At 45.8% G+C, this 27,724-nt stretch overlaps 2 protein-coding genes across 2 annotated transcripts in view; one reads left to right on the forward strand and one right to left on the reverse strand.

Moving 5' to 3' along the window:
- Window positions 1-11,514, forward strand: part of LOC110256272 — a 34,178-nt gene extending 22,664 nt beyond the window's left edge. Inside the window, exons 4-5 of the mRNA XM_021069216.1 lie at window positions 163-286; window positions 11,342-11,514. Of these exons, the coding sequence (XP_020924875.1) occupies window positions 163-286; window positions 11,342-11,357 (140 nt within the window). The 3' untranslated portion in view covers window positions 11,358-11,514. The remainder of the gene's footprint in view (window positions 1-162; window positions 287-11,341) is intronic.
- LYZL4 (lysozyme like 4) lies at window positions 18,551-23,496 on the reverse strand. The gene is made up of 4 exons (XM_021071120.1): window positions 23,269-23,496; window positions 23,006-23,155; window positions 20,930-21,008; window positions 18,551-19,093 (listed from the first exon to the last, which is right to left on the reverse strand). The coding sequence occupies exons 1-4, from the start codon at window positions 23,405-23,407 to the stop codon at window positions 19,024-19,026; spliced, it is 438 nt and encodes a 145-aa protein (XP_020926779.1). The 5' UTR covers window positions 23,408-23,496; the 3' UTR covers window positions 18,551-19,023.

The following is a 27,724-nucleotide window of genomic DNA, read 5'->3' on the forward strand; positions in this document are numbered from 1 at the left end:
GAAAGGTACAAAATTGCATAGGAAGAAAAGCCTAGGATGATGACAGAAACAGAGTGATGATAAATGCTAACTCTGACAGGAGAAAATGTTCCTTATTTTTCTGTATGGATAATCAACTCCCACAGGCCATCGCCTGAATGTACTCTTTGTTTGGGTCTCCAGCTTCATGCATTATGGATGAAGATTGTCGATGCGCAGACTTCAGGGACATGGCTCCTCCAAAGCAAAATCAACACTCCATGCAACCACTACCTACCAACAGCTGTTGTCCAGGGCTTGAAAGATGGTAATAATGAATCTGAGATAAGAGGCAAGCTTATCTTCAGGGCCTCAGGTCCAAGGGTGAGGCTGAAGGTAGGAACCCCACCCTGGGTTATCACCTCACATTTGGCAATCCCCTGGGTTTCTTAGCAAAAGAGAAAAGCAACTGTTAAAGCAGCCATCACCCAGGAGGCAAGGAGCCCCACCCTGACTGTGCGGGCGTTTACCCAGGGCACGTGTGCACTCACCTCATCAGAGATGCCTCTCCCCTTCCCTGCACTCTTTTCTAGCACATCTGGAAAAGGATGGCTTGCAGGATTCTAAGGACTCTTCAAGGATGGGCCACCCATTTCTGGAGCCTTCCCAAGTGAAGGGAAACTGGGATTTCCCAAGTCAGAGAATACCAGCCACTCTGATACTTCAGAGCTGCCTCAAACTATCCCTCAGGGAGCCATATGGGATTTCTGGAAGGTAGCCATGTGTATTCTGAGGGGGACATGTGCCAGGGGAAAATAAATTTGGGAAGCATGGCATACTGTATTTTCTTCTTAGAGCTTCATAACCACATTAGGAGATTAAAGGTTCTGAGAAGTCCTGCAACTAAAGACAAAAATGTGGAGTTCCCTGGGGGCACAATGGGTTAAAGATCTGTATTGCCACTGCTGTGGCTTGGGTTGCTACTGTGGCACCTGTTCAATCCCTGGCCCAGGAACTTCCACATGTCATGGGCATGGCCAAAAAGAAAAAAGTTTAAAAAAAAATCTAAAAAAAAATGTGCTCACATTTATGTCAGCCAGTTTCTCCAGACTTATCTAAGCACAGAGGACAATTTTTTCCCTAGAATGCTGGTTAATCCTCTGCTGACTTGACTCTGCTGTTTGTGTCTAGCTGTCAGTCACTCTCCTATGTCTGGGTGGTTTCTGTGAGGTCAGGGGTGGTTCCCTCTGTCAGCATTAATAGATGGGCAGAGGGAGAGGAGGATTATAGCCCTGACTGCTTCCAGGTGGGTCCTCAAACAACCCAAGCCAGGAGGAGTCAGACTGCTCATCGTCAGGATGACCAAATGGCCTGGTTTGTCCAAGACAGTTGGGTTTACACCCATGTTTCCAAGCACAATTGTAATCATCTCTTTCACTCTCAAAAGTGACCCAGTTTGGACACTGAGTCACATAACTTGCCACCCCCTGCCACTGAAAGCCTTCCAGAGCTGCGCCCTGGTTGAGCCCCCCAGAGTGGAATTAAGTGAGTTAATGTGGTCTTGGATGTGTGAGCCCAGAAAGAGGCCTCTGGTAGCAAGATACTGCCTGGGAGAACCAGGCAGGGAGGGGGAGGGCAGGAAACCAGGATATTGCCTCGGGGTTGTTCCAAGCAGAAAATCCAGGACCCTCAAGCAGCTTTTTGCTGCTTCTCCTGGATTTTGAGGGTTAAAAACCTGTCCTCGAGTATATCGCTAATTTTTCTCATGTTGGAGTTTTGAGAGTTCATTTCCTTTTCCCCTTCGTTTTTAGTAAAATTCTTCAAAATGTTAGTCTGCATAGATTGTGCTAAAGAGAAAAAAACAAACAGTTTTTATCGACTGCAGTGTTTGAAGGTCATAGAGCAACCTGAGGCCTGGGACTGAGGGAGCCAGGGATTATGTTGCAAAATTCCCAAGGCAAGGATGATCACAGGAGGCAGAGGCAGGAAAAGTGAAGTCCATGGCCAGAGGGGGAAGCTCGAGGCTTTCTTAAGACAGGGGTCAGGGGGATCCTCCACAGGAGGAAGCTGCATAAAGCAGAGGTACTGTATTATTTTCCTATTGCTGCTGCAAAAATTACCTCAAAGGTAGTGGTTTAAAACCATGCAGGAGTTCCCGTCGTGGCTCAGTGGTTGACGAATCTGACTGGAAACCATGGGGTTGTGGGTTCGATCCCTGGCTTTGCTTAGTGGGTTAAGGATCCGGCATTGCCATGAGCTATGGTGTAGGTTGCAGACGTGGCTCGGATCCTGCGTTGCTGTGGCTCTGGTGTAGGCCAGCGGCTACGGCTCTGATTCGCCCCCTAGCCTGGGAACCTCCATATACCGCAGGAGCAGCCCAAGAAATTGCAAAAAGATCAAAAAAAAAAAAAAAAATGCACACTTACTACCTTAAAATTCTGGAGGTCAGAATTCTGAAATGGATGTCACTGGGCTAAAATCAAGGTGTCAGAAGGGCTGCATTACTTTATGGAAGCTCTAGAGTCCATTTTCTTGACTTTTCTATTTTCTAGAGACTATATGAATTCCTTAGCTTGTGGCTCATCTAGTCTTCAAAGCTGGCAATAGCATCATTTTCATCTCTGCTTCCTTTTATCCCATTTTCTCTTTCTCTGGCTTCTTTCACTTATAAGAACCCCTGGATTATGTTGAGCCCACCCAGATTATCCAAGGCATTCTCCTCATCACAAGACCCTTAATTTAATCACATCTGCAAAGTCTCTTTGGCCACTTCAGGTAACATGTTCACAGATGTAACATTTGGAAAATGCAGAAAAGTATACCCTGTGAGGATATATAACGGTGGCTAGTATTGACTGAGTTCTTGCTAAGAGCCAGGCACACAGTATCTCACAGACCTTACAAGAACCCTGAGAGGTAGGTACTATTATTATTCCCATCTAATAGGTGAGGAAACTCAGGCTCAGGAAAGAAACAATCTGCCCAGAATCACTTATTGGCAAACGAGAGAGCCCACATTCCAACACAGGCAATCTGGCTTCCAGAAGTTAACCACAAGTAACCTTTAGGTTTATAGCTGCTGCAGGCCCAGGGTATGTGCTAAGGAACCCCCGGGTGCTGCATAGCCTCACAGGGGTACTGTGGGTGCATAGCAACATTTGTTGGACACAGTACAAACTAGTACTATTAAGTTGTTGCTTTTTTTTTTTTTTTTTTGCTTTTTAGGGTGGTCCACAGGCTAGGCGTCAGATCAGAGCAGCAGCTGCCAGCCTACACCACAGCCACAGCAACTGGGGATCTGAGCTGTGTCTGCAACCTACACCACAGCTCGCAGCAACACCAATCCTTAACCCACTGAGTGAGGCCAGGGATCGAACCCATAGCCTCATGGATCCTAGTAGGGTTCATTAACTACTGAGCCACAAAGGGAACTCCCCCAACTTCTTAATAAACCAAACTGTTGGGTTTTCATTTGCGGGGAGGTGGGGACAGTGTCTAGGTACCTGTGAAAGAATTACTGAGAACTGAAAATTCCATGAACTGAGAAAGTCTGGGAAACCTCCAGTGTAGAATATTCTTTGCCAGTATAGATGATTTTCTTTTTCATTATACGAAACTGGACTCATAAAGTGTCTGCAATTTTATAACCTGTTTTTTCCCCTCACAATTTTGAGAATACTTCTGCATGTGATTAAATGCTTTCCTTTTACCAAACATCCCATTGTTAGATTTTTTTTCGAAATTTCCCTTTTTATACATATTGCTGCATGAATGTCTTTGTAAATAAGGACACCACACTGCTGGGTCAAAAGACACTTAATATGTTTCCCACTTCCAATATGTGGCCAAGCAGCTTTCCAGAAAGGTCTTCTCTATCCACACTCCAACAGTGTATCAAAATAGCAGTTATTCTATAGATTGCCCATCGTGTATAATATCATTTAAAAAATACTTGCCATTTAATAGATTAAAAATGCTTTCTCATTATTGTTTTAATATATTTCCTCAGTTGCTAATGAGTTGGGATAATTTTGATTTGTTTATTGGCCACTTGTGGTTCTTTTGTGAATTGCCTATTCATGTTCTCTGCTAATTTTTCACTTGCAAAGCTTGTCTATTCTGTATTGATTTGCAAGAGCCTCCATCCAATTTTAATGAAAAGTTTAAATCCTCGACGCAGCTGTCAGAACAGCTTATGACTGCAGTTCTCTGCAGATCTAATTGTTTTAATAAGTTCCACTAATGACTCAGAGGCTAATGAAGGTGTAGATCTGATTGATGGAGCTTAGAAAAGCGATGTAATTAGAAGTTTCCTTTCCCAATCAAAAGAGCAACTATATTTGTCAGTTCAACTTCCTACTTTTTTTTCCTATTTTGAAAAATACATTTAAATATATCCCACTAGTCTTAGCAGGGTGGTGAGAAGGGCATGAGAACCATGTCTGCCTGTTACATAACCCTCCAATTAATTTAGGGTCTTATTTCCTCTTTCAGTTTTCATATTTTGTCTTGAAATAGGAAGTTGCAGATCCTTGGGTTCGTATCTGCTTTGGCTGCCTCCAGAACCAGGAGTGAGGCTGTCACCTAGCAACGAGCTCTCTGCTTATAGAAACCTAAGCTGTGGCCAGCCAAGAGAGGAAAATCACCCACTGGAATGAAAAGTTTTAGCTTTCAACTCGAGAGCAGCCAGAAGCCCAGCACCAAGTGGGATGCAAGAGCCAAGGCGTCGTCCCAGGGGAACCCCAGGCTCATGGAGCCCTGATGCAGAGTTGGAGTTGGGGGGTAGCTTTAAGTACGACGACCTCTGGGAGTTTTGTTCTCCACCCTGAGGGGTGACCAGAAGCTCGGTGCTTTCAACTTGGGTGCCACAACTCCTGAGTGATCTGATGCAGGTAGCTTAGGTTCTTGGAACCCCTGCTGCTCCTCAGTGGTCAGTACTGGGGGGCCACTAGGCTCAAGGCTTCCATCAAAACTTTGGGCATGAAGGATGCTCCCTGGGGGTTCAGGCTTCAGGCCTACTGTCTGAATTTGAGCAGGAATGTGTAAAACCACCCAAGGGTTTCCCACACCATGAGGCTAGGAGATGATATTAACACTCCAGGGTGTTCTACATCTCTGCATCAGAAATAGGGAAAAGCTGGAGCTGCTGAGGTTCTGAGGCAAGTAGGGGGCTCTGGCTGCTCGTCCCCAGTGTTGTATTCCTACTGGCAAATTGCCTATTTAGTAGTCATAGCATCTTTCCTTGAAACAACAGCCCTCCTCTCCTAGACACTTACCTACATTTCTCGTGGATCCCCACTTTCTTATTTTTCCTTCTCTTTCTCCATGGGACTTGCTCTGGCCATTGGAATATTTCTGAGCATGTCAGGAGCAGAGGTCTTAAATGTCCTGCATGTGGTTTGGTTTGCTCTTCTGCCCTGTGCTACAAGAAGATAAGCCCCAGGTAGCCTCAGGTCCAAGGAGAATGAGGAGATAGGTATTACATACTTGAACTTAGCTATAGCCTGAAACAGAGGCATCCTAGCCAGCTGCCAGGTCCAGAACAAGAGAAATGAAAGGTTGTGAGTCACTGATATTCAAGGACTGTTTGTTGAGAGACTTTATTGTAGCAAGACCTGACTAATACACTGTCCATTACTCTTACCATTGTTTACTTCTAAGTGTCGTGGTTCCTGTATTTTCTGAGACCTGGTTGGTCAGCTTTTCCTTCATTTTTGCAGGCTTTATCATATCCTCCTAATAAATTCTTCTCTCTGCTAAAGTTAGTTGGAATTGATTTCTGTGGCTTTTAACACAATCATGATTGGTAGAGCTCAGCAGCCAAGTCTCTGCAGAGCTGCCCACTTCTTGGTCTAAATTCAGAAGCTCTCTCATATGATCTAAATGCTTGATTCCAGCCTTTTCCCACCATCCTTTTCTTTTCCAGTGGCCTCTGCTGCATCCAACTGAAATAGTGCGTGCCCTAGACAATGTCTAGGGGCTTTTCATACAGTTGCTTTGCCTGAAACATCCTCTTCCATCCCCAAATGCTGACGGCCTGTGCACCTCTCAGGACTCCACCCAAACACCATGTCCTCTGTGAAGCCATTCCTGGCTGTCTGGACACCCCCTCTCCCCCCTGCAATACCGGAAGCAGTTGCCCCTAGTCTGAAGGGAGCTTACCTTCCTCTGTGAGCTGCTATTTATTGCCCTATGTGGGGGGCAGGGTGGGGGGAACTCACTGAGGCCATCACTCACCGAGGCCATTGCTCGGCAGAAGCAGAAAGCCCAAGTCCTTTTCCATCACACTCATCCCTGTTAATCACTTTTTAGTGACATTTCAGAACACTTGAGATTAGGGTCTATTTTTGTATCCATGGTGTCAAGCTCAGGGCTCAGAACAAAGGTAAACTCTAAAGAGCTGTTGACCATTTGAATGCAGGCATGAACAAATGTCCCTCTTTTCTAGAATCTCAGGCCAGAATCACTGTGTAATAGAAATGCATTTTTGGCCGATGATGTGTTTCCTTCAATCCTTAGATGGGACATGGCTACCATCTTATTTACCCTGTCCAAGGATAAAGTTGGATCTGGAGTCAACCACAGGCCAAACGTTATGGGAAAACATCCAAATGAAGTACCCACCAATTAACATTCACTCAACACTTCCTGCTGCTGTTGAGGGGACTGTGTTATCCTGTGCTCATAGCTTCAGCGTATGTAACCCATGATACCGAGGTCAACTGTGGGGAAGCAGGAAGCCAAAACTCACACAGACAGTGAAGAGAAGGGTGGGAATTAGAAGCCCAGACTCCAAATTGTTAGTCCTCTATTTCTTCCAAGGGGTAGAAGACCAGAAAGGGTCTGAGCTGGGTTTTTCCACTGGGTCTTCCTACACAGCCTGTCTCTGGGGAGGGCATCAGCATCCCCATGCCAACCTCCACAGACACAAAGGCTGCTATTCTGTGCCCAGGAGGATTCTCAAAATAATAGTGCTGCCTGCCTCTGTGGGCTGGAGCCAGCTGTCTTGGTACACTCTGTTCCTGAATTACAATTTCCTGCTCTTTACTTGTGGTGATAATTGGTGTCACAGTAACTGGTCAGCCATGCTGACTCCTATCCTGGTAGCCAAGGCTTGAACAGGCAGGAGAGACATCCAGGATGGAAGGAACCAGGTGAGTGTCATGTGATGGGACCAACAGGACTTTTGGAGCCAGAAAGATCTGAGTTCAAATCCTGGCTCTGCCACTTGCTGGCCCTGTGGCCTCATTTTCTCACTTGTAAAGTGGAAGTAAAAACAGCATCCACCTTGGGGAGCTGACATGAGGTGAATATTGTGTCTCACACACAAAAAGTGGTCAATGAGTATTATCTTACTCTACAGGATAAGAAGGAGGCCTGTCTTTGACTCGGGCCCCAGAAGCAGACCCTAAATCAAGTTTATTTAGGAGGTGATCCTAGGAAACACCAGTATGAGAATTAGGTTAGGGAATGTTTTAAAGTGTAGGCTCCCCTTGTGAACAATTAAGTTCAGAGTTCAGCCCTTTGGGATCTCTGGGAGACAGGTGGAACACACTACAGATCCAGCAAAGGGTGAGAAAGTGGAAATATTTACTCACTCCAAAGACCGTCCACCATTGGTTGAGGGCTTCTGAGTGATGGGGCTAATTTCCCAGCACAGCTTGCTTCTTGTGCCAGTGGGCATAAATAGCCAAAGAAAGCCTTCTTAGGGTAGCAAGTTACAGCTGCTGGGAACTGAATATTACAGGGCTCAAGTGCATGGGAATGGTCAGGGCAGGCCACCTACAGTATTTGCTTCAAGGGAACACAGCTCAACAGGAGAAGTCAAATCTGTCGTATCCGTTCTGAGCTTGTGCTAGAATTAGGATGCAAAACCTAAACGTCAAGAGCTGGTGCAGTGGCCCTGGGAGGTAGGGAGTGAGTCAGGAATGAGGTAAGGGGTCCTGGACATTTGTCCATAAACTGTCCTGGAGCCCCAAGCCCTATGCTCCTGGGTGCTGGCCATAGTGTGAGGCAGATCAGTTTTTGCTCTGCCAGAATGACCTGGGACTATGTTGAGATTTTTCCTCACTCTTTCAAAACATAAGGGTCCCTGTTTCCCATACATACCCTCACTCAGCACTCAGTACCAGCTCTTTAGATTCATCCCAAACATGAGAGCAGGGGTGTGTGAATGTGTGTGTACAGGTCCTGGGAGGACTGTGGGGGGACGGCCACTTCTCTCATCAAATGAAGTGATTTCAAACTGGGCAGAGCTGAATAGCACAATAGAGATGGGCAACATGGAAGGACTGGAGAACAGAATTAAGCAGCCCTGTGCTGGAGAAGGCGGCTGAGTTGTGTGTGACTCCTTCTGAGGCACAGCCTCCCTGAAAGGCCAGTGGGTAGCAGTATTGGGAGATGCCTTTTGCTGTGTGAGTCAAATGTCAAAAATTCCTACGGGGCTTGGATTTGAATGGATTACTTGAGTTCCCTGAATGCTTTGCAGATAGATTTACCAAAAAAGTGCTAGGCTTTGTGACTTCCCAATGTAAGTATAATGAAATGAGAGAGTAACATCAAAATGCCTCACCATTCTCATGGAAAAATCACCTGGGAAAAGAGCTTTTATTTATTTATTTATTTATTTTTCTTTTTGGCATTTCTTGTGCTGCTCTCGAGGCATATGGAGGTTCCCAGGCTAGGGGTCGAATTGGAGCTGTAGCCGCCAGCCTACGCCAGAGCCACAGCAATGCGAGATCTGAGCCGCGTCTGCAACCTGCACCACAGCTCACGGCAACGCCGGATCCTTCACCCACTGAGCAAGGGCAGGGATCGAACCCGCAACCTCATGGTTCCTAGTTGGATTCATTAACCACTGCGCCACAGCGGGAACTCCAGAAAAGAGCTTTTAGAATACAAGTTTCATCAGAGTTTTTCTGAGAGTTTATAAATACATGTGCTGATAATAATCATTATTATTATCAATAATAATGATCACCATTGCTATTTCAGCAAGCACCATTTCTTGAGAATCTTACATCTACTAGTTATCTTGATTTTCAAATCTTATTTCATTGAAGTCTCACAAGAATTCAGATATGAGGAAATGAAGGCACCAAGAAGGTAAACGATTTTCCCAAGTTTGCACAGAAGGTTACGTTGTTGGGCTGGGATTTAGCACCAGATTTGTCAGGTTTCTTTTCTTTTTTTTTTTTTTTTCCCTTTCTAGGGCCGCACCCATGACATATGGAGGCTTCCAGGCTAGGAAGCTATAGCTGCCGGCCTACTCCAGAGCCACAGCAATGCAGGATCCGAGCAGCGTCTGAGACCCACACCACAGCTCATGGCAATGCCGGATCCCTAACACACGGAGCAAGGCCAGGGACCAAACCCGCAACCCCATGGTTCTTAGTCAGATTCGTTAACGACTGTGCCACGATGGGAACTCCAGATTTCTCAGGGTTCAAAGCCTGCTTTTTAAATTCTTCACTCCATGTACAAGGTGATATGCTTGAAATTGATTTCCTTTTAGTGGTAAAATGGTATTCTTATAAGCATTGAGGTCATTTCTTGACCTCTTCATCTATAGTTTATCATACACAGAACTTACAGAATCCCCACAGTCACATGGAATCCATGGTTTGGATTCAACTTCCATGACAACCAATTGACAAGGCTGCAAATTTATAGACCAGATCCTACATGCAGATTTGCTTACATTGGCCTACACAGTGTTTAAAAGTAATTTGAATTTACACTTACTACTTGGGAGAATTGATATCAAAATAAAGATTTTCTGCTCTTTTTGAATAATTGAGGTGTCTAAAGCACTGATTGTGGCTCCCGCTTCTGTTCACTGCAGTCCCCACCTGTCTCTATTGCCTCCCTGTCATTAGTGCCAAATGACAGAAGCCACATGGAATTACACTTTGCACTGTGTTTTATCTTAGGGTAAGCTAGGTTTTTCTTTTCTTTTTTTCTTTCTTTTTAGGGCTGTACCTGCAGTACATGGAAGTTCCAGGCTAAGAGTCAAATTGGAGCTGCAGCCACAGGCTTATGCCACAGCCACAGCAATGCTAGATCTGAGCCTCATCTGTGATTTATATTGCAGTTTGCAGCAATGCAAACCCACATCCTGACACCACGTCAGGTTCTTAACCCACTGAGCCACAACAGGAACTCCAAGCTAGGTTCTTCTAATTCCTTTACCCCCTCAACTGTTTTACCTCCTGGCCTGTGAAGTCCTTTGAGGTTTTGACACTTGAAAATCAATTTCTGGAGTTCCTGCTATGGTGCAGTGGGTTAAAAATCAGGGTTGCTGTGAAGAATGCAGGTTTGATTCCCCAGCCCAGCACAATGGGCTAAAGGATCCAGCATTGCCTCAGCTGTGGCATAGGTCACAGCTGTAGCTCAGATTTAATCCCTGGCCTGGGAACTTCTGTATGTTGCAAGTGTGGCCATTAAAAAAAAAAGAAAATTGATTTCCTTAGATGAGTTCAATGGAATTGTTGTTTGATACTCTTTATTAGCCATTTAAAAACTGTACTTCCTTGGTGGCTTAGCAGATTAAGGATCCAGTGTTGTCACTGCTGCAGCTCAGGTTGCTGCTGTGGCATGGAATCAATCCTAGCATGGGAACTTCTGCATGCCATGCCACAGACAGAGCCAAAAAAAATGAATAAACACATTCTTCTTCACCAGTTAAAAAAAAAAAAAAAAAAGGAAAATCAGCTTCTCCAGTTTGATTTTTTAGAGATACCAGGAAACCATTCCTGTTTTCCCTTGCATCCTTCCTCTTGTGCTCTTATCCTGGTAAACGGCACAAAGATACCAACACACCCTCTAACAAGCCTTTTTAACACTGGATCTCTCTTTTTATTGCTGGATCTCATACTTGTTACTGTGACCTCAGGCAACTTTCTCAACTTCCCCAGCCTCAACTTTCTTAATAAGGAAAGGGACTCCAGGTCGCTTAACATGGGCAGTTAATCAAAGGCCAAACCAAATGGCCAGTTCACCCAAAACACTGAGAGCCATCTGCCAAATGAGTAACTCACCAAATCATTTGATTCTTTGAAGTAACTGCTTTTGTTGATCAGCTCTGGTCTTTTCTCCATACCAGGATTTTATGGGATATTTAGGTCTTGTCTTCCCTAGCCCTCTATTGTTGCAGCTGGAGACTGAAGCATGGAGATTGAAGGGGGTAAAAGAAGCTAAAGAAAGGCAGGCTGGGGTGGGGGCCGGGGGCAGATGCATAAGGAGAATATGCAGTCTCTTTTTTTAAGAAGACTCATAAATATGTTATCTGTGTGAAGAAAGCATGAAAGAAGAATATGCTCATAAGAATTGTCTTTATTAAAGAATATGTTACTCTTCTTTCCCTCCATCTCTCCACCCTTAGGCTCCAGCAGCAATAGTAGTAAACAGGAGCAAGAATACACTGAGTATTCCTTTTAAGTGTTGTTTCGAAGACAAAACGAAAACTTCAATCAAAATGAAATGATTAGGAGTTCCCGTCGTGGCGCAGCAGAAATGAATCCGACTAGGAACCCTGAGGTGGCGGGTTTAATCCCTGGCCTCGTTCAGTGCGTTAAGGATCCAACGTTGCCTTGAGCTGTGGTGTAGGTCGCAGATGCAGCTCAAATCCCATGTTTCTGTGGCTCTGGTGTAGGTCGGCAGCTACAGCTCTCATTAACCCCTAGCCTGGTAACCTCCATATGCCACGGGTGTGGCCCTAAAAAGACCAAAAAAGAAAGAAAAAATTAAATAAAGCAAGTGAATTTTGTCTCTTTTTTTGTTTGTTTCCATTCAGCCTGTTGGGAAATATACTGGTACACTGGGAGGATTACATGAGCTGAAGATTCTGAGGTCTGCGTACAGGGCTCTGCACACAGAAACTATTGTAGTGCTTCTCAGGTTGGTGCCACCGTCCAGCCTGCCACCCAAATCTACAACTTGAGTCAACCTTAACTTCTCCCTCCTGCCCACCCTCAGGTCCAGTCCAAACCAAAATTCTATCTGCATGGTGACTAAAAGAGACCCCCAAGAATGTGGAAAGGAAGGAATTAAGGATGTCTGAAGAGTTAAGCCAGGAAATCAGCCCGAGATCGAATGAACAGAGAGGCCCCAGGCCCGCCCCCACGAGGGACTCAAACTTTGGTGGGGAGAAGGCATGCCTCAGAGAAGGCTGATACACCAGAAAGCCTGAAGGAGGGGCAGAGCTCACACTTGGTGGGGTCTGCCCGCCCTCCGCCCCAAGAGATCTGAGCCATTAAAAGTTCACCTTCTGAGTTCCTGTTCACCAAAGTAACATCAGATAACCTGGCTTCCTGATGAGCCATGCCTCCAGAGAGACAATGTTCTCGCCTTGCTGTTGTCAACTTCCAGGCTCCTTGAAATTAGTAATTTTCTTTCTGGCTTGTTCTCAGTTCCCTTAGCGGTTATGTTTACTCAAGCATCAATAACTTCTAGGACTTAAAAGATTGAAATTCTGAGCTTACATGGGTGAAGGCCAGAATTGAATGACTGATTCATTCCCCAAGGTCAATGTTCCCTAGAGGGGGCCTCTCTGTATGGCTGGGACAGAGACCCACTGTGACTAAAGCCTCCTCCTTCTGGCAGCCTCAACCACTTTGACAAGAAATCAGGTCTGGTGCAGGAGATTGGACTGCTGCAAAACAGAATCAGGTTTGAAGTTCCCTGTGAGGCACCAGCAAATTCTGTTCTTGATCAGGACTTATGGCCTTTCCTAATAGTGCTGGAGAGGAAGGGGGAAAGTTCTTCCCTGTATTAGCCTTAAAATCTAATTGAGGAAAATTCTGTTGCCTAGACAATGGTATATTATTAAATTGTTTAGCAAAAGCAAAAATTTATAAAAAATTGTCCCTGATCTATAAGAACTAGAGAACTTAATAAATCTTCCAGGATTTTTAGCCATGCTTACAATATATCATGCTCAGAAATTACATTAGTATGTAGATGACATAGGCAGAGGCCTGTGGGCTCCTGAATCGACAGGACAATAGTCCAGGGCATTCTGGACTCTTATGGAAATGAGTGTGTCTCCCGAGTCTGCACCCAAGGGAAGGGGGAAGGGAGAGGGGAATGTGTGTTGTGTGTACTGATGACCTACTTTGTGCAGACACAGGACTGGCAACTTTAACTATATAGTAGCAAATCTTTGAAATGTCACAGTGTAAATCATTTCTTTTTTTTTTCTTTTTTTTTTTTTTTTTGGCTTTTGTCTTTTTAGGGTCGCACCTGAGGCATATGGAGGTTCCCAGGCTTGGAGTCAAATTGGAGCTGTAGCCACTGACCTACACCACAGCCAGAGCAACGCCAGATCCAAGCTGCATCTTCGACCTACACTACAGCTCACAGCAACTTCATATCCTTAACCCACTGAGCAGGGCCAGGGATCAAACCCGTGTCCTCATGGATATTAGTCAGCCACTGAGCCACCATGGGAACTTCTGTTTTGTTTTGTTTTAATCTCAATTATATTGTTTCTTAGGGTGGCAAATGAGAGAAGCCCATTCTGACTGGCTTCAATAAAAAGCAGTACTTACCATATAAATACTGCTGGATCTCACACAGTAAAAAGGAACAGCCAAACCAAGGCTAGAGAAGGGCGGGAGCCAGTGGCAGGCCTGTGGACTCAGCAGTAAGTTTGCTGATGGCCTCTCTTGTGAACTGACTTGTCCATGACTCAGCAATGCAAGCTCCAGCCCCCAGGCTAGGACAGAGGATATGATGGATGACCTTGGCCAAAATTGCATTCTCCCTTATACCTGTCAGGGATGGTCAAGGACATGGGAATATGCAGGGAAGAGTAGACAAAACCTAGGAGGGCTCATCCACACAGGATTTGTGAGCTATTCCCAGAGATGCAGAAACGGTAAGGTCCCCAGGGTCCAGCAGGAAGTGCTGGGGCTGGGCACCAAATCGACATCCTTGTCTCTTTAAGCTTCTCCCATCATCTCTATTCCAGGGGCCTACAGCTCCTAATCTTACTGTCCCACTCTTAAATATATACCAGTTAGCAGGGATCAATAGACATCTGAGAAAATATTTTAAATAAAATAAGTAACAAAAAGGAAAAAAATTTAAAGAGAGAGACTCTGCTTCGAGAAGAAACCAACAACAAAGCCTATCTTGAGGAGTTCCCTGGTGGCTCAGTGTGTTAAGGACCTGGTGTTGTCACTTCTGTGGCACCGGTTTGACCCCTGGCCTGAGAACTTCCACATGCCAAGGACTCAGCCAAAAAATCCGTTATGAAAAGAAAACACATATAACAGGATGCTTTAAAAAGGAAAGAAAAAAAAATTCAGAGGGCAAATAAAACCCTTAGAAGTTAAAAAGCATGAAAATAGAAATTTTAAAAAAATCAATGGAAGATCAGGAAAAAAAAGGTGAGCAAATTTCCCAGAAAATAAAGGAAAAAAATCTAAGAGAAAGAAAATACTAAATGAATGAATGAGAAAAACAAGATGCACAGCATCCATCTAATAGGAATGCCAGAAAGAGAGAAGAGAGGAGTTCCCGTCATGGCGCAGTGGTTAACGAATCCGACTAGGAACCATGAGGTTGCGGGTTCGGTCCCTGCCCTTGCTCAGTGGGTTCACGATCCGGCGTTGCCGTGAGCTGTGGTGTAGGTTGCAGACGCGGCTCGGATCCCGAGTTGCTGTGGCTCTGGCGTAGGCCGGTGGCTACAGCTCCAACTGGACCCCTAGCCTGGGAACCTCCATATGCCGCGGGAGCAGCCCAAAGAAATAGAAAAAAAGACAAAAAAAAAAAAAAAAGAGAGAGAGAGAGAGAGAGAGAAGAGAGAAATCAGAAAAGAATAATCCAAGACAATTGCCCAGAATTGAAGAACATAGATTTCCAGATTGAAAGTTCCCATTATATTGGAACTTTAAGCACATTAAGGCATGTTATAGTGAAATTTCAGAATCCTGGGTCATCCTACAATCTTCCAGAAAGGAAAGACAGGTAATATACAAAGAATCAGAATGTCTTCAGACTAGTCAAGAGCAATGTAATCAACATTCTTTAAAGGAAAATGATTTTTTTTTTGTTTTGTTTTGGTCTTTTTAGGGCCTCACCCGCGGTGCATGGAGGTTTCCAGGCTAGGGGTTGAATCAGAGCTGTAGCTGTCTGCCTACACCACAGCCACAACAACGCCAGATCCCAGCTGTGTCTGCGACCTACACCGCAGCTCATGACAGCACCGGATCCTTAATCCACTGAGCCAGGGATCGAGCCTGCATCCTCATGTCAGATGATGGGAACTCTGGAAAATGATACCCCAACCAAAGTATTAGCCAAGTGTTAAGTGGGATAAAGACATTTTCAGACGTACAAAATCTCAAAAAATTTCAAAAAGTTCCCATGCACTAGTTCTAAGAAAGTTTGTGGAGGATGTACGCCAATGAAACAAGGGAGTGAGCCAGGAAAGAGTAAGGTATGCACTTTAGGCAGCAAGGGGTCTAACCCAGGAGGAAGACAAAGGTGATGGTGGCAGAGGAAGAGTCCAGAACAACAAGTACGCATGAGGCAAAAGACCAGTGAAGACTGAAGCAATCAGAAGGGAGACTTCTTGAAGAAAATGAACTGGAAGAAAGTCTAACTTATCTGAATATTCTAAGAGGAGAAGTGGACAATTGGAGAAACATTTGGGGCTAAAGGAGTGATAATTATGTAGGAAACTAAGCAAAAAAAGAAGCAAAACCAGACAATGATTCACGGAGGAGGAGACTGTGTCGTTCAGGAAAGGGAAGTAATCAGAGAGGATCCTCCAAGGCTCAGCTGTGAAGAGCATATTCAGAGCCACGGTGGAGACCACACATTGATAAGAACCTAAATTAGAACTGGACTATATTGTATGTAGGATGGGGGCCATCAGGGCCCATGTGTGCGGTGGAGATAAAGGAGCAAAAAAGAGCTGAACTTCCACGTTCTTAGTCCAGGGGAACCCTCAATTTTAACACAGACTAAGAAATAAGAGGATATTCTTCAGAGAATTGGAACTCCCAAAAGCATCAGCCGAAAGAGTGGGTTGTGTTTTTTTTCCTAAGGAGAGGAAAGTGAGAAAGATGAGTGTTAATTTTCACAACAAAACCTGTTTTGCTCTCTATATTATGAGCTTATATAATGATGTAAAAATGAATAATTAAAAGAAACAAATTGCATTAACTCCAAAGTTTTTCACTTAACAAATTAACCTAATTAAATCAGACCTCTCTGAGGATTTGGACAGTCCTTTTTGTCTCTTTTTAAGGAAATGACTCTCCTACTGAGGAAGAGACGGCTTTAAGAGCAATACACCTGCTTCTCTTCTGTCCCCTGGGAGGGAGGAAGTGGAGCCCTGGGAGGTGCAGTTTTGGCTTCCCTACATTTGCAGAAATTTAAAAGGCAGGAGAGAGGTAATAGACATTCTCCATCTCGCAGAAACTGGTGCACGTCGAGACACCAAAGGCCAGAGTTCTTGAAGCAGCCATGACTCAGTAGATAGGGGCACGGCCAGGGAATCAGCATTTAAAACAGCCACCCCAGGTGATTTTCATGACAGAAGTGCGGAAACATTGCAAGTCACCCCACTGCCTTCTCCATTGATCTTCTGTAACCAAGAAAGTTATTTCATCTCCTAGGTCTTCAAATTCTTGCCTTCAGATTGGACACTATGGCAGTGACCCACTGTTCTGTGCTAGTTGCCTAAAACTTCTTCAATGCAAAGTCTGTAATTAAAAACCTAGAGACCCAGAGTTCCCATTGTGGCTCAGTGAGTTAAGGACCCAATATAGTCTCCATGAGGATATGGGTTTGATCCCTGGCTTCTCTCACTCAGTGGGTTAAGGATCCGGTGTTGCAGCAAGCTGCAGCCTAGGTCACAGATGTGGCTCAGACCCATGACTATGGCCTAGGCCTCAGCTGCCGCTCCAGTTCAACCCCTATACTGGGAACATTCATTCTGCACAGGAGAGGCCATTAAAAGAAAAAATAAATAAATAACTAGAGACCCGATTTTCCAGCTAATGAATGGAATAGAAAAGTAACACCAATACAGTACCAGGGTTTGGAGGGCATGTGTGGGGAAGCTGTAGGTTTTGGGGAGATACCCATTCCATCTCCATAACTTATCAGGCTGGAGCAAAGCCAGGAGCCAAGTTATTTAGCCCCTGCAGACCTCAATTTCTCCACCTGTGATATGGCTACGATTGATAACTACCTTGTAAGATTTGCAAGGTCTGAAAATATTGTATGTAAAGGCCTATGCATAATATTTGTAAAACTGGAGTCGATACGGTAGCTGCTGGCGATAGAAATAGTAGTAACACAAGTCACTATTAGTGAGATTTTTAAATCTAGCTTTGATCGTTCTGTAAACCAGACAGGGAGATCTGGCTTGGGATGAGTGCTCATTCTAACGCCCGTTATCAGTGGCTTTGAGAGCATCATGCCAGAAGCTGATGTTGGGAAACCCCAGAGAGGCCAGTCCAATCAATACACTAACATTTGTTCTGTCCTCAAGCCTCATGTCCATGTTGACATAAGTGGCCATTAGAGGACGGTGATGAGCCGTGGCAGAAGTAATGGGCTGGAAGGAGGCGGCAGCACGCTGGATGTGGCACTCGAGGAGATAGCATTTTAATCAATTGTAGGTGGTCATTAATGTCTGAGATAAGGTTGGGTTGAGGTTGGTTACATTATCGCACTCGAGCCCAGCCTCGGAAACAGTGTGGGTTCCCAGGTCAATAAGGAAGCTACTCTCAGGGTCTCAAAACCTTCTCATTGACCACAGCAGCAAGTGAGGCTGCCGGCAGGAATTTTACTGTATGATTCATGTGTGGTTGGAAGCCACCAAATACCCTTTTCTCTAGAGATGAAGGAAAAAAACAAATAACATATGATATCACTTATATCTGGAATCTAATATATGGCACAAATGAACCTATCTACAGAAAAGAAACAAACTCCAGGACATGGGGAACAGACTTGTGGTTGCCAAGGGGGAGGGGGGGAGCTGGAAGGACTGGGAGTTTGGGGTTAGTAGATGCAAACTATTGCATTTGGGATGGATAAGCAATGAGATTCTGCTGCATAGCCCAAGAAACTATATCTGATCACTTGTGATGGAACATGATGGAGGATAATGTGAAAAAAAAAGAATGCATATATATGTATAACTGGGTTACTTTGCTATACAGCAGAAATTGACAGAACACTATAAATCAACTATAATAAAATTTTAAAAAAACTAATTAAGCTCATCAGTCAGTACATAATGTAGTCAAATTTCTGCCCCCCCCCCTTTTTTCCCCACAACCACACCTGTGGCACACGGAAGTTCCCAGGATAGGAGTCAGAGCTGTGGCTGCAGGCCTAGGCCACAGCCATACCAATACCAGATCCGAGGTGCTTCTGTGATGTACTCCTCAGCTTGGGGCAATGCCAGATCCTTTAACCCACTGAGCGAGGCCAGGGATCAAACCCGCATCCTCATAGATACTAATCAGATTATTCCCAGTTCTACAAAAGGAACTCACAAAACAACTTTTTATAAGAAAGAGCAATTGTCTCTGGATTCTCTCCACAGAAGTAAAGAGAAAAGGTTGTGGTCTCATTGCCACCTGTGTGTCCCAGTGTGGACACAAGCTGGTGTTGGGGACCGGCTGGCACCAGCCTATCTTCCTCCCTTCTTAGACTCCCCTTCCCGTCCCTGTATCTTTTCATCCTTTCCCTATTTAACATTGACATTCATGGACACATCGTGTTTTCTAGATAGTTTCCTTCCTTCAAATACTCCACCTGAGATTAAGCAATAATGAAGCATGATTGAGGTAAATAATGATTATCGTTGTAACAATCACAGTAGACTAAGACAAATGGAGATCTTTGGTCCAGGTTGAATAACTAGCGGTTTATTCTGCATCCTGCATCCCTGGATGAAGCAAACTTTTGCCCTTTTCCATCAGGAGCTGTCAAGCAGTGAGCTAATCAACGGGATTGAGTGAAGGCAGTGAACAGGAAAGCAGCTTCATTCAGAAGATGCCAGTGGCGAGTGTGGTGAGGGCTGCCAGGCAGCTACAGCTTGCACCCGTCCAACCACCGCGCCAGAGTGTCAGAGTTCTGGCAGTTCAGGGTCCAGGAAGGCCTGTGGAGAGGAAGGCCGGGGAGAGTGAGCAGGAGGGGGCTCCCCACAGACACAGCTCGGCATCTCCAGAGAGCTCAGCCCCCGCTAACCCATTTACACCCCCTGCCTGGCCCTGGAGCATTTGAGTGGGTGCATTTCTGAAGCCTTTTGCGCATCCCAAGCATGCCTCTCTTGATGTCTCCACCACATGCTGGCATGAGTGCTGGCACTTCCTCCATCCTCCTGCTCACAACAGCCCCACCTCTTCCCCCAAACCCCACACTGTGAGATGGGGAGGCTGAGCTGTGAGCTGTGAAATCCTTCTCCAACCCTGCAAGGTAAGTATTTTTAACTTCTCTGAAGTGAGCATCAGAGAAGTTTTAAGACGTGTATGGTGAGTACTTGGCAGACCCTAGGTCTGAAATGGGAATCCTTGACCCTGGCCAGGCAGGGCCTCTGCCACCTTTCCATGCACCTGCTTCACCCCTCACCTTCACAAATTCTTTCCAGCTCCTCAACCCTACCCCAGTCTACTGGACTGAGTTTCTCTAACCTCTTCTCCTGGTGTCCCAAATCACAACCTTCTTAAGATTCCCAGCCTGTGGGCTGGCACCCAGACCCCAGGTCCTCCTATCCCCTCCTAGAAGCTGCAGGAGTCACCAGGCCAGCTGCAGGCCATTGGAAATCCTGTTAGTTCATCTTATCCCTAGGCCAAGCATGAAGCTCCATGGGGAGGTCTTCCAGGGTAGGGTGTCCCACCACAGGAAGAGAGGCTGTGGCCCCCCTGGCCCCTCCCTCTTAGCTACAGAGCTGCAGGAAAACACACACACATATTTCAGAAATCACAGCGCCCTCCATAGCCTCAGTCAGGCATTGCAAAACGGACTCCTGGGGGTGTGCTGGGGCCTGGGTCTTCTCTCATCCTGTCTACCCCAGCTCTACAGACCAGCCTGATCTGAGTTTTGGAAAGGCCTTGGCGTCTTATTAGCTTAATAAAAGCTCACTTCACTGGGAATCTTGAGCAAATAAGAGGCCTTGATCAGCGTGGCCCAGCATGTCTCTACTTAGTGCCGTATGATGAAGATGATTTTAGCTCATTAGTGCTTATCCTAGGGGGCCAGCCAAGCTTCCAGATTAATTGGAAAGTCAAGACTATGTATGAAAGATATTTCAAACACTCAGAAGACAGTTGACATTAACAAAAGGATTCCCACTTTACAATGCAATCTTTTAAATTAATGAGGAAAAAAAATGGGTTAATGAGTAAGTGTTGAAACCACCGACCAGCCATTTGGAAAATAGAAAGCTGGACACTCTAGCTCACTTTTTATACCAAAATAAATTCCAAGAAGGTCCAATATTTAAGTATAAAAACATGAAAATTCTATTTTTTAATTTATTTAAGAAAAGCTTAACATAGGGTACTTTGAGCCAGGCACTTGCTAATACAGAGGAAAACATGGCTTGATTTCTTTACAGTCTTTAATTTTAATCTTGGCTTAATCTTGGTTGCTACACATCTAAAGTCCCAAACTAATGGGACTTGATAAGTAGGTGAAAGTCATTAATACAGGCTATTTAAAGATGTACCATTTGGAGTTCCCATTGTGATGAAGCAGAAACTAATCCGACTAGGAACCATGAGGTTGTAGGTTCAATCCCTGGCCTCACTCAGTGGGTTAAGGATCAGGCATTGCCATGAGCTGTGATATAGGTCGCAGACCCAGCTTGGATCTGGTGTTGCTGTGGCTGTGTAGTAGGCCTGCAGCTGTAGCTCCAACTAGACCCCTAGCCTGAGAACTTCCATATGCCATGAGTGTGGCCCTAAAAAAAAAAAAAAAAAAAGGTACCACTTACCATGCTCCCATCCCTCTTTTTCCTTGTACAATTTTCTTAGCACACTTAATTGTCTCCTTTAAATTCGGATTCAGTAAAGCTGTGAAGAAAATTAAGTGGAATGATAACATGCCACCACTTGGCAGCTAAGTCAGATTGATATCAAGGAAGATACCAGGTGTTCACATTAGACAGGCTTCCATATGATTGCAAAAATAAATCTATCCCTCGATTTTTCTCAGATGACACCACAAAGTAGCAAGATGTGGTCACCTTTTATTAAATTATTTTTCCCAATAGTTATTATGACATTATTTTCATTAAAACTGTATATTGGAGTGAATATTATGTGCTAGGCAATATAAGAAGCAATGGAGACAGTGAGAAACACAATCAGTCTGTCCCTGCCTTCATAGAGCCTACAGTCTGGAAGGGGGTAGATAAATCTTATAATTATAATACAAAGGATACCTGGAATGATGGGGGAATGCAGAATTGGGGGGGCATCTAATTCAGACTTGAATAGAGGGTCAGGGAAGGGTTGTTGGGCCAAATGACAACTAGTGGATTAGGTAAGGAAAGGAAATTGGGGACATGACAGAAGGAAAACTGATCCAGGCAGAAGGAACCGTATGTGAGAGGGCCCAGAGGTGCCCTTGAGGAACCAACCTGTCTATGTATCCATCTTTCCATTTCCTCCTGGAAAGCTGAAACCTGAAACCAAGCCTTACCACCTGAGACCATTGCAATACACCCCCCTCCTTCTTGCCCGTATGACAAGTCTCCCCACTTCCATAATCTAGTCTGATTGCTTCTCCCTAAATCATCACTTCAGTGCCCCCTTGTTGTTTGCAGAACAGCCTCAAATCCTTCACTTAGTCCACCTTTGTCCAACCTGGCTTTCCACTCTCATTGCTTTCCTCCATGACCCCACCACTCAAGACATGTCAGAGGGCAGGCTTGTGGTTACAAATTCCCAGGGAAGACGGTCCTCCTCCTTTCTTTATAACAGCTTCACTTTGAGGATTTTCTAGCTGATCCGTTTCAGCTCACAGGGGTCTTGGCTCTCTGTGGAGGTCTCCAGTGCACCTCCTCGCCCTGCTCAGGCCCTGTCTACACTGTGACCTCAAACCCCCAGGGTCATTATCTGCTTCAGTCTTCCCTTATCTATCTGGATTCTTGCTCCTCTTTTTAGCCTCTAGGGATTTCTTTACTTCCTTGCCAGCTCAGCCAGGTACCTTAAAAGATGTGGGGAGAGGGGTTTACATTTTTCTAGTTGAGGGGGTTCAGAATATATAGTTCACCATATTTTCATCACAGTGCCCAATACTACCTCTAGGATAGATAATTGTCTGTTTCTCCTTTGAATTCTGGGGAGATATATACACAATCTTTTTATGAAATATAAAGTATGGGAGTTCCCGTCGTGGCACAGTGGATAATGAATCTGACTAGGAACCATGAGGTTGCAGGTTCGATCCCTGGCCTTGCTCAGTGGGTTAATGATACAGCGTGGCCGTGAGCAGTGGTGTGGGTCACGGACGCGACTCGGATCCCCCGTTGCTGTGGCTCTGGCATAGGCCAGTGGCTACAGCTCCGATTCGACCCCTAGCCTGGGAACTTCATATGCCGCGGGAGCAGCCCTAGAAAAGGCAAAAAGACGGAAAAAATAAATAAATAAAATAAATAAATAAAGTATGGACCTGTCTTCTCCAGTGATCATTCCTGCCTGTCAAAGTGGCAGCCTTTGTTCCCCTTGAAGAAGAGTGGGTTATATTAGGTGCAGCCATTCTCACCCTTCAGGCTCCTCCTGACTCCTTCCTGTCTCCTCTGCCCATTTGGATGCGGGTCTCCATCGCTGCATCCCAGACCACTGTGCCTGACTCACCACAGCCCTTTTCCCTTGTGAACCCTCGGCAGTGCAGCACCTAGCCTTCCCAGGCTCCACCTGGGATCTGGCTCAGCCCAGCCTTTGCCAGCACCGCCCCCACCCCCCAACCAGGGCCAAACTTGTAAACTCTGGCCACTGGGAATGCAGCCCTCTGAGCCCAGGGCATCAGCCCCAGCACCCTATGGAGGAGGGGGAGAGGGACCTACCAGAGCAGGACACATGGCAGCGGTTCTTGCCATGGTCACACCAGTCATGATTGCGGATCTGAAAGAGGCCATAGCCGGTGTAGTCACCACGAAGGTTATCATAGACGGCCGTGGGGTTGAACTTGCTCTCAAAATAAGCCAGGCACACCCCTAAGACAGAACAGGAGGGGTGTGGCTTGAAGGAGAGCTGAGGAAGCCCGAGCGAGGGCCGAGGACCGGTAGGGAAAGAGGCGAGGAGGTGAGGGCTGACAGGGCCTACTCACAGTTTTCAAGGCTATATCCCTCATAGTCACTCAGGCCTCCTTCGTGGAGCTTCTTGGCCACGACACAGCGCCCCAAGACAGCAGCACCACTTGGAACCACCAAGTACCCAATGAGGGAGAGCACCACAGACGCCTTCATCTCCTCCCGCTCGGGAGGATGGCTGCCAGGTGATCGGACAGGGTCACAGATAATTTCCACCAAGATCACAGGGACTCTAGGGGAAAAGAAGGGTGCTGTGGGGATGGAGGTGAGCAATTCAGTGTGTTCAGCAAAAGGGAAGGCCCTCTCTGCACGCCCCCCCTCACTTCCCCAGCACCCACAATCCTGCTAATTCTCACCTGGTGTCTTCACACATGGTTCTTCCCAATGCGCAGGCCCTACCATGCCTCTCCCCACCCAAATAGGGCTCCATCTTCAGGTTTCCCTCGCCCCCAGGTGCCGTCTTCTTGAAAGCTAATGCAATCCTCTAGGAACGTTTCCTCTCTGAGCCCCTATTACCTTCAGAATCACCTCTAGAACACCTAGCCAGTTTTGTGCTATGTCCCACTCTCAGAATAGAATGGAAATCATAATTGGAAATCACAACATGTCTTCTTTCTCACACGCCCCATAGCCCCTGACACTGCAAAGATATCAATTGGATATTTAATTGCACCTGCTAGTTTGTCATCCTTCACAGATATATTCACCTGCTCCAGCCCATATATTCACCTGCAGCCGTTCTTAACCTTAGCACTCGGGCTGGAAAATTCCTTGTTCTGAGAGCTCTTCCATGCACTGAAGATTGTTAAGGATCAAACCTGACTTCTACATGCCAGTAACTCCACCCCCTTGGTTGTGACAAGCAAAAATGTGTCCAGATGTAGCCAAATGTCTCCTGGGGCACAAACTTTCCCTTCTATTGAGAACCAATGACCTAATGTCTAACCTGGAAAAATGTTGGAAATAAATAAGTCTCTCCATGAATTAGAAGAATTGCACTTTTCAGACATTTGTTTAAACTTTCAAGCTGCATAATTAGTTACAGACATGACTAGTACACCAAGTTTATTGTCAAGGAGGGCCTGCATTTACGTGCTAAGACTTGGAGTCAGATTGCCTGGGTCCAAATCCTGGCTTTGCTTCCTCAGGAGCTGGGATCTTAATGATCCCAGAAGTAATCTAAGACAGTTAACCTCTCTGTGCCTCAGTTTTCTCATCTACAGTAGAGGTTAAAATACTATTTATCGGAGTTCCCGTCGTGGCGCAGTGGTTAACGAATCCGACTAGGAACCATGAGGTTGCGGGTTCGGTCCCCGCCCTTGCTCAGTGGGTTAACGATCCGGCGTTGCCGTGAACTGTGGTGTAGGTTGCAGATGCGGCTCGGATCCCGCGTTGCTGTGGCTCTGGCGTAGGCCGGCGGCTACAGCTCCGATTGGACCCCTAGCCTGGGAACCTCCATATGCCGCGGGAGCGGCCCAAGAAATAGCAACAACAACAACAACAACAACAAAGACAAAAAAAAGACCAAATAAATAAATAAATAAATAAATAAATAAATAAATACAAATTAAAAAAAAAATACTATTTATCTAATTGGGTTGATTTAAAGAGTAAATGAGCTAAATCTGCAATGCACTCTATCCCCTGTAGACATTCGTTTTTCTGAGCTGTGGTTGTGCTCCACGGCCTTAGCTTAATGACTGAATTCCAACACATGAGAGAAGTCCATGTTTACACTTCCCAGCAGAGTCAATAGTATTGTCATGCGGTGTCTGTTTCCTAGAGGGGAGACCCCTTTCTCAGCTCATAAAAGCCAGGCTGAGTCCTCTCTCCTTTCCTCTTTCCCAGCAGCCAGTTCATCAGGAACTCTGTCCCTTCTTCCAAATCCTATCCATCTCTCCCCTTCTCCTCCACCACCACCCTTGTCTAGATCAGCATCATCGCTCACTTCTGTAGAGATTTCCTAACTATACTCCTGTAAGTCACCCTTCTCTCCTGGTCCCACTCTCCACCTAGCAGCTAGAAAAGCCTTTCTGAAAACACACATCCAGGGTTTCTGTTGTGGCTCAGTGGGTTAAGAACCCAACATAGTGTTCATGAGAATGCAGGTTCAATCCCTGGCCTCCCTCAGTGGGTTAAGGATCCAGTGTTGTTGTGGCTGTGGTGTAGACCACAGCTGTAGCTCCAATTCAACCCTTAGCCTGGGAACTTCCATATGCCGAAAGTGCAGCTGTAAAAAAACTACAACAAAAATAAAAAACCATGCATCCAGTCACACCACCTGCCTCCAATGAATTCCCCTTGCACTTTAAGGTCCTAACTCCTCAACCTGGATACAAGACCCTTCTTACTCTAGCCTTCTGGAGTTTGATTTCACACCTTTCTCCCCTTTGTTCACCTTCATGCTGCCACATTCACTTGTTTTCTGCTTTATCCTCAGAACTTAAAGCCTGGGGCATGGTAGGGCCTCAGGAAATCTTTGACGAATGAATGAATGGATGAAACCTCCTCTTCTCAAAAGAACTGTCATCAGATGAGCAATAAGTGAATCCACTGATGAGTGTTTCCTGCAGCTGGAGATCGTCACGCCTGTCCTAGCTCCTGCCCACATACTCTCACTTACCGTCCTTCCTCAGGCCCTTGGTGACTCCCCAGGGTGGGAAAGAGCAGCCACTGTTGGCAGCCTAGACGTTTATTGCAGGAAAGTTCTTCTGTCTAACTCTTTTCCCTGGACTTTTCAGATGCCACTTCCTTGATGCCTGTTTGCCTTCACTCAAGAGCTTCTAAACCCTAAGTCCTTCTTTGGGACCTGCTCTTCTAGAATCTTTCCTATGACATCAGTTGCCAGGCACCAGGATATTCCGAAACAGGGAAGGGTCAGTCACCGCCATGTGTGTATTAGTTTTCTATTGCTGCTATAACGAGTTACCTCAAACTTAGCAGCTTAAACAACACAAATGTATTTTCTTCAAATTCTATGGATCAGAAGTCCAATAGACCTCACCAGGCTAATAGCAAGGTGTTGACAGAACTGTACTCCTTTCTCCAGGCCCTAGAAGAGGAGCCATTCTCTTTCTCATCCAAGTTATTGGCAGAATATGGTCATTATAGCTATAGCACTGAGATTTCTGTGTCTTTATCGGCTGTCAGCTGAGAGTCACTCCCAGCTGTGAGGGGCCATCTGCATTTCTTGGCTCTACCTCCTTCCTCTATCCTCCAGCCAGCAAGGGTGTGTCAAACCCTCTCTCACCTTGGATCTCACCTACCTCTCCTTCTGTTGTATCTCATGCACTCACCTTCTGCTTCCTCTCCTAGTGTTAAGGACGCATATGATTAGTTTGGTTCACCCCAACAATCCAGGATAATCTCCCCCCCACTTTTTTTTTTTTTTTTTTTTGCTTTTTAGGGCCACACCCATGGCAAATGGAGGTTCCCAGGCTAGGGGTCTAATAAGAGCTGTTGCTGCCGGCCTATGCCACAGCCACAGCAACGCCAGATCCGAGCCACATCTGCAACCTACACCACAGCTCACCACAACACCAGATCCGTAACCCACTGATACAGGCCAGGGATCAAACCTGCATCCTCTTGGATCCTAGTCAGGTTCATTAACTGCTGAGCCATGATGGGAACTCCAATCTCCCCATTTATGTCATGGGAAGATGAGTTAGTCCCAAACAACTTCTGCCAGTAGGCCTGGACTGGAGGAATAAGAGTATGTTCATTTCTGTTATAGGACAGCCATGGCTGCTTCTGGGAGGCCTCTGGTTTCCCAGGGGAGCAGCCCTGGCTGGTCTGTGATTCCCAGAAGCTCTGATGCCATACGCTTCCTCTAAGGTGTGATGCATCAGCACCCACTCCTCAATGGCCATGACCTGAACCAAATTTGTGTGAGGGGAGAAATGTGTGGCCTTGGGAGTTGATATTATATGTGCTTATTATTATCTGGACGTTCTCCATGTCCTGGGAATGGGAGGAGACATGCTTGTTCTCAGGAAGGGGCACTGCTGCAACCATCTTCTGCTGTAGTCCTCGAGCCTGATGTAGTCTCCTTCCCTCCCTGGCCTGTATTCATTACAGAGGGGAAAATGTGCTTTGTGTGGAGAAATCTGGAGGGCACCACTTTAACCAAGGCCTCAGGCTCAGCACCGACAGTAGTGGGATGGCCTGACATGATATGCCTCTGATGTCCTATAGAAAAAGCTATGAAATATCACAATGGCCACTCATCTTCTATCCTCAGGCCTGGTGACCCCAGAGGAGACATCAATCACTAAGGTCCCTGTTCTCGAGTCTCACAGCAAAGCTGCTAGGATCCCTCCTCCCACAAGTGGAGAATACCTGCATCCACAGGAAGGTCACCTTTGGCTCCAGAAAGCAGAGATGTGCACATAAGGGGGACCTGGCCAGCTGTTCCATCAAAGTTTTAGTTTTTGTAGAGATCATTTGTCAACCATCTTTCAGTGAGATAGA

Source organism: Sus scrofa, chromosome 13 (assembly GCF_000003025.6).
Source record: "Sus scrofa isolate TJ Tabasco breed Duroc chromosome 13, Sscrofa11.1, whole genome shotgun sequence".
Lineage (NCBI taxonomy): Eukaryota > Metazoa > Chordata > Mammalia > Artiodactyla > Suidae > Sus > Sus scrofa.